Source organism: Phocoena sinus, chromosome 12 (assembly GCF_008692025.1).
Source record: "Phocoena sinus isolate mPhoSin1 chromosome 12, mPhoSin1.pri, whole genome shotgun sequence".
Taxonomy (NCBI): Eukaryota; Metazoa; Chordata; class Mammalia; order Artiodactyla; family Phocoenidae; genus Phocoena; species Phocoena sinus.
The window spans coordinates 22,211,629-22,223,767 of NC_045774.1; the positions used below are offsets into that span (position 1 = coordinate 22,211,629).

Below are 12,139 nucleotides of genomic sequence, written 5' to 3' on the forward strand. Positions count from 1 at the left end.
ACACTAACAAACGTAGTAAGGTAGATAGCTAGGGGGAAGCAGCCGCAAGGCACAGGGATATTAGCTCGGGGCTTTGGGACAGCCTGGAGGGGTGGGAGGGGGAGAGTGGGAGGGAGGGAGACGCAAGAGGGAAGACACATGGGAGCACATGTATATGTATAGCTGATTCACTTTGTTATAAATCAGAAACTAACACACCATTGTAAAGCAATTATACCCCAATAAAGATGTTAAAAAAAAATTAAAAAAAAAAGAAATAATGTCTCAGAAAGGAAACAAAGATAATAATGAATTACACCCCTTCTCCCTGCCTACTCTACTCCCACACTGGAGCTACAGAAGAGAGCTTAGGTTTCTATTCCTTCCATCTCACTTCTAACCCCCATCACTTTCATGTTATGATCCTCTTAATAAAAGATCCCGCTTTACAAAAGGCATGGTCATGATTCTTAATGTGGCACATAGAAATGCTACTTCAAAAAGAAGTATATAATAGAATAAATGGATGAAAATGGGTCATGGGTAATTAGAAGAAGCATGATAAAATTAAAGTAAAATATATTATGCTAAAATCTATGCGACTATGTATTATTTAGCATGCAACCATTCAGTACGTAATATATATACTGACCACAGTATAGTCATTATGCATTATAATAATTAATAAAAGAACATCCATATTATTTCAAACTATTTTTATCTTACATACATTCAGACTATTCATACAGTCAAACTTATCATATTTCAAACTTATATTTTCATGTTAATATTGAAGTTACATTGCCCATCATAAATTGCCTCATGGCCTTGTCTTAACTAACTATTCAACTTAATTTTTCCCCTTGTTTTTTAAACATGAATACTTTTTCAAAATATTGTATGGCTATGTTATACTGGACAATATTCTTGAGACCAAATTGAGGGAAAAAATGAAGTCGACCTTTCCTAATAGCATATAATCATTCACATTTAAAAAACTCAGTGCTTTATGGAAATGTGGTCATACAGTGTGTGAATGCATTCCTTCTCTACACTGCACACCCACACAACTAAAACACATCCAGAAATTCTTCTGGTTTCTGGCTTCTCAAGTGAAAAGATAAAATTCAAAACAATGACAACTACATTTTCCAAAATAGCAAGTAGGAAACAGAGACTCCAGAGGACGGTGTTGACTCCCTACCTTGGCAAAGGGTCCCCAGATCTGCACAGTTGGTTAGTTCTGCGGCCGGGAGCGGGATCAGGTAGGAACCTCGATCAACACAGAAAGATTGTACAAATTTGACTTATGATTTAATTATAGTTTTTCTCCCCAAAAATCATGAATCATCTGGTTGGTGTAATAGGAGCAACCCTGGAAGAGTCCACCAGTAATATTCCAACATCAAGAAAGTCTCTAACAATCTTTATGTATCAATGTCAAGTTACTGAAATGTAAAATCAAGCTCCTGAAATCTCCCTCAAAATCTTTAACTCAATCTACTGGCCCCATGCACGCATGAAAGGAAAATAAGTGTTACCGCCCCTTAAAGTGTGAATAAAAAGTTCAGGGCCTTTTCGCATAATAAATTATAAGGCTTTGGTGGAAATTCATACAAATGAAATAATAAGAACATCAAAGATAAGTTTCAAAAGTGAACTTGGATATTACTAACACTCATAAAATGCAAGTTTTTGGTTCATAGGCACTAGCACATGCTAGCTGCAATTCCAGAAATAAGTTTCCATGACTGGAAACTTATTGGTCTCTGTGTCTTTTTATGTCAAGCTTTGCCTGACTCATCCTCAGCAGGAAACAAATTTTGAGCTGATTTTCTAGTAGGAGTAGTGGATTTTTCTCTGTTGCACTAAATCTCCCTCTGGCTATTAACAGACTTTTACCAACAGGTTGAGGCTGAGGAAGATAGGCTAAACTTATCGCAAGGCATATTGTACTATGAATAAAGACAGAAGAATAAATACAAATATATATACATACCTACACACATATATTTAATTTTTAAAGAACATTTCTATAATAGTGACTACATTCTAATGTTTAAACATTTTCCAAACTTTCCTGTGGGAATGGTACATAAAGGCAGAGCAGGTACATGAGCCAACAAAAGATGTCTAATTAGGTTAATTGTGTGCATAATTAGAAAGCATCCCAGCAATTTAGCAGCATCTCGGGAGTCATGGTTTCTTCATTCTTGATTGCCTCAGGCAGCTGGTCCAAGGAAGGAATCATGTTATCTCAGAAAGACTCAACCCTGTGGCCTCCAGCAGGTCTGCCATGTTAACTGGCAAGAAGATCTCATCACAGACCTTTACATGTTCATCCAATAAACATTCACTCACTGTTTAAAGTGTGTGAGACATGGAGGCTAGAAGAATGCTTTAAAACAATGCCTCTGCTCTCAGAGAGGCATGAATGGGAGATGGCTTCACAGTTCTCTGAGTGATATAGATGCATAGTGGCCAAAAGGAAGATGTGACCAGCAGTTTGGTGAGAAGGGTGAATAGGAAATCCACTACAAAGATTAACCGGAAATATGAGGGGTCACTATACTGATCAGGGGAGAAGAGACTAGAGATGGTTATTACTAGCAGACAGAATTACTGAAACATATACCAAGAAGGCAGTGAAATGGTCTGGGAACCCAGGTGGCATGGCATTACTGGAATAGGACATTTATAGCAAATTGGTAGGAATGATCAGATATATAGGTAATGGACAGCTTGTGGAGGGCTTTGTAGAATGCAGGCACTGTGAGTCTCCGGACTTTGTGTCTTTCTTCCAATGGCATATCCCACACACATAGTCGGTGGGTCCTCTGAATAAATTATTGAATGCGATATGAACGACAACATTTTGAACTCTTTCTTGAAGTAAACGGGAAAACAGTGAAAGGGAGCTTGGTGAGAAAATTGACTTAAATTTAAAAACAATCACATTTGAGGCTCTATAACTAAAAGACAGGCGATACAAGAAGCATGAATAATACCAATAATTCAGGCTTGATATCATAAATACAGTGAGGATAGACAGAAAGATATGGATACAAGACATTTGAAGATGGACTATATAGGATTTATTTAGTGACTAACTGGAGAACAGAGAAAGAAAGGGAAGAATAGAAGAATTTTTCTGGTTTCCAACTTGAGAAATTGGTACACAATGATCTCATAAAAGGACATAGTAAATACTGGAAGAAAAGCAAACTTAGGTGGGGTAGGCTAAACAGTACATCCAGGAATAGGAACTGAGGTACCTGTGTGACATCTGGTACAAGGTGTACATGTTTTTGTAAGAGGCCTAGCCAGGAAGCTATAGATGTGTCTGGGATCACCTGAGCTAGAAGATTTGATGGAACCATAGATATTCTTATATTTAAGTTTCAGATTAAAAGAAAAAAAAAGAGCTATAGATTTGAGAAGACAAAAACAGCTCTTGTAGAAGGTGATTTTACAGAATTCAAGTGAACAAAGTTTCATGGAGGGTGTGGCCACCATCAAGTATACAGAAAGTTCCAGAATGATAAAGACTGAGAAGACCCTTCACTTTGCACTGGAATTTCGGCAACAGCTCTTCAGTAGAAGAAATTCTCTTCAGTAGCGTGGGAATGATGCACTCTAGATTTCCAATGTTTGAGAAGTGAATGCAAAAAGAGGAAGCTTGGCTACGAAAGGAAGCAGAGATGGGCGGGCGGGGCGGTGGGGGGCGGTGGTGTGTGTTTCCGATTAAACACTTAATCTGTGTACTATGGAGAAAGAGCACGTGAGGAGGTAGAAGTTGAAGCCAGCCTAGAATTTGATCTTGAATGTTTTCTGCCCATTATTCCTTCCCATCATGTCCCCTTCTTGCATGACCTTACTTCTCCTTTAGGTATTTATATTTTAGTAAGGAACTTCTGAAAACTAAAAAGCTTTTAAAACTCAGAATGACTGAGGAAATCTCAGCCACTATAACATGCAAGAGAGGAGACCCATGGACTGAGTTTTCGTGCTTCTCAAATTTCACACAATGTTGGCAGACAAAGGCTCCTAAGGCCACTTCCAGCGCTGATACAATATCTCTGGAAGACAAAGGGAGATAAGGGGACAGCATTGTGGGAAAGCAAGTTTTCAGGCTAACTACATTTCCACTGCAGATATCAAAGAGCCGAGAGGTGGAAAGAAGGAGAGAAAATCAGGAGAGTTAGGATTGTTAGGATTTAGAGTAAGATATTTAACAATTTTCTTTAACATTTCATCAGTTTCGTTGTATGGTAGCAAGTCTAAATTTCATCATGTGACATGCTTGTTATGGAAAATTGTAACATTTACTGCTCAATATTAAACTATCAGTTGTTCCTTCTTGGGTACTTTTAGTTTAGCAAATCGACATTGCTTTGTAAATACTTTATGAACACTATTTTATGGTGATTCAGTATAGCAACAGAAATTAAATTTGAAGCATGTTTCAGTGAAAATGGTTTGAATACAAGGGACAACTTTAATTAGAAAGGTCCAGAATATTGATAAATGAAATCTTACATTACAAATATACCGAATTACATATACATAAAATATTAAAAATGTGCACAAACTTTTTATTTGTACCCAGTCCCATCTTCAGCATATCTACATAGAAAAGTCATTCTCCCAATCAATTTTTCTAGGTGGACAGATTTACAAACCAGAAGATTGTTAAGGAAAAAGAGACAATTCTTTGTCTTGGCTATTAATATATTTATCATTAAGGAACTTTTTTCAGATTGTGACCTATGTATATTCACTGATATTTGTGGATACCAAATATTTAAAGGTATTTACGGTTTAAAGGTATTCACTTAATATTATCTGCAAAATTTAAGGTTTAAAGGTATTCACTTAATGTTAACTGCAAAATTTAAAGTCAAATTTCCTTAAAAAAAAGTAATCTCTAAGAAAGGGCAGTAGACGAAAAGCTGTAAAGCTGTTAATCTTTCTTCTCTACTCTTGTTCTTCCAAAATCTTGCTACTGAAAGGAGTCAATATTTACACAAGTTGTAGTGAAAAAAGACTGAGTAGCCAATAACCCTTCTCACACCCAACTTAATGACAATCCAAATAACAGCTGACAGAGCTAAACTCTCATGTGAGTTGCACTAATAAGACAAATAATAATCCCTTTCAACTCCTTCTTTGCAGCTGTTACTAAATTGAATTTGGTTTTTTTCATAAATATATTTAAAATAAAATTATTTTTGGATGCCATTTATGCTCATAAAGAGTTTGGGCATCTTCAAAGAATAACATCCTTTGTAAAGATGAGTGATTTCATCTTTATTATTTAAAAAAAATTCAGTCATCTAAAAATGCTACACTCAGTAATTTGTTAGGAATGAAAGGAAGGAGCCAATAGTGAATCAGAGTTTTATGGCTGTGAGGGACAAAACTGCAATAATTGAAAATGAAAGGGTAGGAATCCAGGAGTTGATGAAGCCTTGGTAATTAAGTATAAAATTTCAGAAAGGAAAACAACAGTCGGTCCAAATCCAAAATTTTCTAGAAAAGAATTAACATCAAGTTTGGGTACTTGTGAACTGTGTCTTATCCCTACATCCACGGTGGTTAATAAATGGAAGTGATTAATAAATGCTTGTTAAATAAATGTAATTTGTTTGAACTTAGACTCTTCATTGAGTTACACAGAAGCACTCAGGAAAGAGCAGTCATCAGTAAAATAAATATAACTGGTATAGAAGGCACTATCTGTACTTTGTGAAAATTGATGGACATTAGCCAGTATCTAAACTCGAATCATAACGCAGGCAAATACTTGCACTTATGATTAAAGAGTCCGTTAGGGAAACTGCCTATCCACGGAGGTTATAAAACTCATTATTGTTTAATAAAATTGTCCTAAGAAAAAGAATGATGATATAAAATGAAAAGGAATTGCTGCTAAATAAAGCATTTCTTTCTGAAAAGGACTGACAAGATTAACCATGATTAAAAAAAAAAAAGTGCTGGAAATTTCCTAATTACGTATATTCCCTAACTATACTTAGAACAGCATAGGAAAACAAAAGTCCAGTTATGAAATTACTAAAACATTTATTAATAAAATATTGATTTTATTAAGGTTAGGATATTTAATATTTGAAACAAACGACAGGATGCTTTAATGTTGAATGCAGTCAGTTCTGTTCTACCATCCTATTTTCATATTAAAATTTACTTAGCAATAGACCTTTGGAAAATCTATTCATTTTCTATCACAAGTTGACTCTGGAATGAAAGCTCATATTTAACAGACATTGTCAAGCCAATGGAATGTTAGGCATGAAATTCTGTTTTCCCATTGGCTACTGTACTGACCATTAGTTTTGGGAAATTACCATTACCAAAAACAGCAAGCCACAGCGTGCTGGAAAAAAGGAAAGGTTAAAATGTTAATAGAGCATACGTTTTTTCACTTATTCAAGTTTCGCTTAGCTAACAAGCTTAGATATAATCTCTGATACAGGTATTTCCTGTCAGTTAATAAGTGACTTGAGTTCTTCAACTCCCAAAGCTTATGATTAAGCAGCAGGAAACTCCCTCTCCCGTTATTAGTCCTGATACACAGTCCAGGATATCTGACTGTACGGAATGGGGGAGTTTAGCGTCATTGTGGAATGTCAAGGAGATGACTATAAAAGTTAAAGGAACTCAGACACTGACTCTGTAAACTTGTGCTACTCCTCTGATTGAAGTCATTTTGAAAACTTACCAATGGCTGAGCTCCACGGGCACATATCTGATGCTTTCCAGTAATCGTAAGGCTTGGAAAGGAGCTTTAAAAACCGTGTTAAAGAAAATATGAGGACTCCCAAGTATAAGCCCTGGGCACGGGGACAGGAGACGAGAATTTTAGCCCACCAACTGCCTCGGCCACTTATGTTTTCTAAGCTTCAGTTTCCTGCCCTTTATAAAGTGAAGGGCGTGGCCTAAATTGGGATTCTCAAACATGAGTGCCTACCCAGGCCAAAGTCAATCTACCGGGGGCTGGCGTGGGGAGAGTATGGAGGGTGCTAAGGGCCGAGGGGACCTGGAAAGCCCCTTCAAAGGGGGTGGTCACCACTTAGCTTAAGCTGCGTTGCTCAGGCAGAAACACTAGACTAGAGTTCATTTTTTGTTTATCAGAGAATCCAAACATTCATTTTTATGTGAAATCAAATTTTTTAATGTTGGAAATAAATCATTATTTAAAAGCATTGCGTGGAACAAATGTTAATAAATGAAAACAAAGCAGTGCTGCCACCACCACCTATGTCTAAGGGATAAATTAGCCCCTGAGGGACTGGTCTATTATCTCTGGCCCAGAAGATCTAGCAGGTCTTTTCCAGTATTGTCCAAAGTGTGTGCTTCAGAAAACTAGACCCTTTGATTTTATCGGTAGTTTCAGGGGTTGGCAGATTTTCTCTTAAAGGGCCAGACAGTAAATGTTTTAGGATGGTGGGCCATGTCATCTCTCACAGTCAGCTCTGCAGTTAACACAGAGGCAGCCACAGGCTATATAAAACCTCATGAGCATGCCTGTGTTCCAATAAAGCTTTATTTACAAAAACATCCTAGTTTGCCAACCCTGGGTCTAGAGGATTTCTTAAAATAAGTTTAGGAATTCTTGTATACTACAGTCCTCACATTTTATCATATTAAGGTATCAAAGAAGCACTGCAGGAAAGAAACCTTATTTTGTTTAATACAAATACCATGCTAATACCTGGGAAAGCTAGTGTTTTGGCCAGCAGTGCTTTCTGGCCCGAAGAGACAGCTCTTGGACCTTTGTATTCCTCATCTTGGCAAGAAGTGACTCGCCTATTCTAGCACTACATCTCATCTTCTAGTCCTGCCTATTCTGAAAGACAGTCTAAGAGAACACAGTTCTAAAACTGAACTTTCTGACTTCAATTCCTGGCTTGGCCACTTATTAATTAAATGACCTTGGATAAGTTATTTAATCTCTTTGTGCCTCAATTACTCATCTGCAAATTGGGGTTAATAACAAAACTTACATCATGGGATCTATGTTGTAGGAAATAAGTTACCATGCATAAAGCACTTAAAACAGTACCTAGTACATAATATACATTCAATTTAAGTATTTTGCAACTATTAATATGACTAGCCAAATCCTTTTTTCTTTTTTTTCTTTTGGCTGTCATAGTCCTCAAATATTGACCCACAGGAAGGCAAATATTAAATAGGCTATATTATGAGTTTTTAATAATGGCCAAGGATATGATGAAAACAGGTCCCTAGACTAAAGATAATCACCCTGAACATAGGAAGTACACCACTACCCTCTCCTCGCTGTTCACCATGCCACACCAAACACACACACGTGATTTTCTCAGTTCCCTTGATGAATGAAAGACTTCTTGGGAGTCCCTGAGGGTCGTTCTCTGTAGCTAATCTCAGAATGAGAGGATGCTGGGAACACCACTAACTCTTAAAAGTTCCAGGGTCTCCTGGAACAGGGTTGTGGTTTACCCTCTTTCCAACAGCCCACAAGGAAATACGTCTCAAAAGACATCACATAACTGCCTCCCACCATCTTCAGGAGCACTAGGGACCACACGGAGAGATGGGTGGCCCACAGAGGTGTAGGTGACAGGAGCCCCCCAGGCTGGAAGGGCAAACGCAGGTCAGGGAAACAGGGCAGGTGGCCTCAGGTCTTCACAGTGGGTCCTACTTTGTTGAAAGTATTGGGAATGAAGCTCTGATAGAATTCCCTCCAAAGTCACATACAAATGACTTTTGAATATTAGGCCCCTTCTATCCCTCCTTTATTGACAGTTATCTCTGTGACTAAAAAAATGTATATTATCAACACCTTAGATTTAGTCATGATATTGAAAATTGATAATGAAATTTATACTTTTTATATTTGACTCAGTCCTACAGTAAAATAAGGACTTAATTGACTTATGTGCACAGAGAATAACTGCTAGAAGTTTATTTTCATATAATTTTTGTAACTTAGAATTATTTCCCTAAATATTTTGCAGTTAGCTACTCAGAATAATATCACATTTAAAGTCTCCCAAAGAGCAACCAAAAAGACAAGAGTATTTTTAACAAACAACAAATGCTCATTTTCAAATAAATGGAGAAAAAAGTTAAAGAAAATTGATAATCCCTGATTATCAAGATTTTCCATAAAATGAACAATCTTTAAAATTGGCTAAGTAAATACCATTTTTTTTTTTTTTTTTTTTTTTGCGGTACGCGGGCCTCTCACGCGGGCTCACTGCTGTGGCCTCTCCCACTGCGGAGCACAGGCTCCGGACGCACAGGCTCAGCGGCCATGGCTCACGGGCCCAGCCGCTCCGCGGCATGTGGGATCTTCCCCGACCGGGGCACGAGCCCTCGTCCCCTGTATCGACAGGCGGACTCTCAACCACTGCGCCACCAGGGAAGCCCTGTAAATGCCCTTCTTTTAGGTGGTGGTTGTTTAAGTAATGCTCTGGAAATTTCATTCTAGGATGACAAAGGTCAGCTTTTCACTGTATCATCTTCATGATTACAGACAGTAACTTATTAATTTCTTTTGTTTTAGTCCTGGGGTTAACATTTCTATATGAGACGCAATAATTATACACAATTGTTTATATTAGGTATAAACCACGTGATATTTTATGATACAGGAAAAAGTTAAAAATGGTAGGACTAAAGCTTTGATTGAATATGTATGGCTGGATAAGCACACACATATATGTGTGTCTATATAATTTCTTGTTGACAAACATATTCATAGAACAATGGAAAAAAATTAAAGAGTGACTATGCCAGAGACTTACCACAGCTGAGGTTGCTTTCAGCTTTCAGAGCTAGGGTTGGGATATTCCAAAAGTCATTTTGCCAGTCCACCACATTCCCTTTCACATTGCAGCTGAGGTTGAAGAGGATTTTGGAATTCATGGCAAAATTCCAAAGTCGAAAGTTATAAATGTCCCCTTTTAGAGAGGCAATTTCATTTTGATTGGAGCCCAGCAACAATTTCCCATTCCCAGGAATAACTTTACTAATGGTAGAATCACATGAAACTGCCCCATAGTTTCTTTTGAAATGTACACCAACGTATCCCAAAGAATTATTCCAAACGATGCAGAGCTGCTCAAAGCTTTCTGTGAAAATATCTTCCTTATCTTTTACAGGTAACACACTGTTTAGTAAGCATTTTGAGCCAGAAATAGATAGAAAGTAGCCATTCTTGGTCTTTCCGAAACTGAGCAATTGTGTGAAGGATGCATCTGAGTAGGAGAAAGCTGTCCATTCGTTGTCTTCCTTGCCAATTTTGGTTGCTTCAAAGCAGAGTGTGAAAGCTCTGAGCTCTGGAATAGAGACACTTTTTGCAAGAGATACCTGGTAAGTATCTAGCATCTGGGGTAAAATGACCTTTTGATTCCTTAAGGACACGGCAACTAGGACAAAACACAGTAACAGATAAAGCCTGTTAACACCAGACATGGACTAATGAGATGCAAAATGTCTGATACAGCCAACCCCTCCACACTCTCTACTAATTGGCTTTTACCCACCCTTTGTCCCACACTCTCCTCTTTCTCTGTCCACCACTCTCTTTCACCAACCCAGTACCTTATACCAATAACAATAAGAAACCCCACCCATTTTTAACTCTAATCACCTAAACCTTGGCTCTCACACCTAAACCTTCCAGTTATAGCTGCCAAGGTGACAGGCTTTTTCTTCTTTTAAATCCCTGATTTGGGTGGGGGGGGGTAAATTAAAGAACCTACTGGTTTCAAGAAAGTTCTGTTTATACATTATGATTTTCAAAACTATGTTTCTTTTCAAATAATTTCTAAACATAATAGCTAATAGTTCCATTTTTCATTAACTTTCACCCTTCCCAAACATTCCTGTGCTACCCTTTCCCTTCAGACACCCCATATCTTACTTGTCTTCCCCATCACCAGGCTATTTTAGGATCAAAGGCAAAGACAATTCCACTGAGGAGAGGGAGTCGGGTAAAAAAACAAACAAAAATGGCATTTTAAGCTATATTTCTTTTACATCTGGGCATGTGAGCTAGTTTCTGAGAGACAGTAAAGAGCAGTGGTTAAAGGGCAGACAGTGGAGCTCCCTGCCCAGCTCTCCCGCACAGTGCCCTGTGACCTTGGGCATGCCACTCTACTTTAGCTCCCTTGTCCATAAAACAAAGGGAAGGGCATCTATTATACAGGTGGGCCATAAGAACTGAATAACTTAATCCCCTCAAAGCGCTGGAACAGTATCTGTGTCATCGTCGATATACAGCTATTACTGATTACTAATATAGATCACTATAATTCTGTGCACGGCAAATTCAAAATAAAAATGCTTTAGCCTAGGCCTTCTGTGACATATCTAAAATTATTACGTAACACAATAGATTTAGCTCTGTGCTAATATTATAGACATTGTGAAGCATTATGTACTGATTTGAGAGAGAAGTAGCTCTCCCCCAAAATACTGTTCAATACTGGCTTTATATGAATACTAGTTTGAATATATTTTAATACATACCAAGAATAGCTCTATAGTAATAACGTCATTTTAATATAATATTCTAGTCAAAAATTCATGATGGAATCTAATAGAATGATTATTTTTTAGTCTACTTCTTATATATAAAGCAGTTTCTAGGTCTACTTACCCAAAGGGATACTTATACAATATGTAACCAGTATTCTACATGCATTGTTAAAATAAGAAGGCTGGAAGGAAATATGTCCATCAACAGTTTATTAGTGGTTATGGCTGGGTGGTAGATGTACAGGTAATTCTAATTTGCTTTGCTTTTTTAATTTTCAAATTTCCTACTGTATTTTATAACATTAAAACATTATTTGAAAAATTAAAGCATGTGTGTTTCAATTAACCACATATATATCTAATGTCAGTCACAAACAGTAAATAAAGCTGAAACCAAAAACACAATTTGTAATAATAATGGTCAGAATGGTGCCTTTCTCTTTTGTTTCTTTTTTTGATACATAACACCTACTTAAGCAGCTCAGAAGGAAAAAAAAAGTATAACTAAATCTCACAGTCTCAAAGCTTGAGTTTTCCTTAAGGAAAGACTGGCTTGGAGAGAATGAGATTATTTAAATGTTCTGATATGCCGGAACCCGGGAAATAC

The 12,139-nt window shown here is 37.3% G+C and overlaps 1 protein-coding gene across 10 annotated transcripts in view; it reads right to left on the reverse strand.

Annotated features, from left to right (window-relative positions):
• ADGRG6 (adhesion G protein-coupled receptor G6) overlaps positions 1-12,139 on the reverse strand; it is a 138,433-nt gene that overhangs the window by 60,496 nt on the left and 65,798 nt on the right. For all 10 annotated transcript variants that reach the window (XR_004352535.1, XM_032651258.1, XM_032651257.1 and 7 more), the window contains exons 4-5: positions 9,795-10,418; positions 1,184-1,252 (exon numbers count right to left, since the gene is read on the reverse strand). Coding sequence is in view for 9 of the 10 variants with exons in the window: in XM_032651258.1 (XP_032507149.1) it covers positions 1,184-1,252; positions 9,795-10,418 (693 nt within the window). In the remaining variant the exon portion in view is untranslated. The remainder of the gene's footprint in view (positions 1-1,183; positions 1,253-9,794; positions 10,419-12,139) is intronic.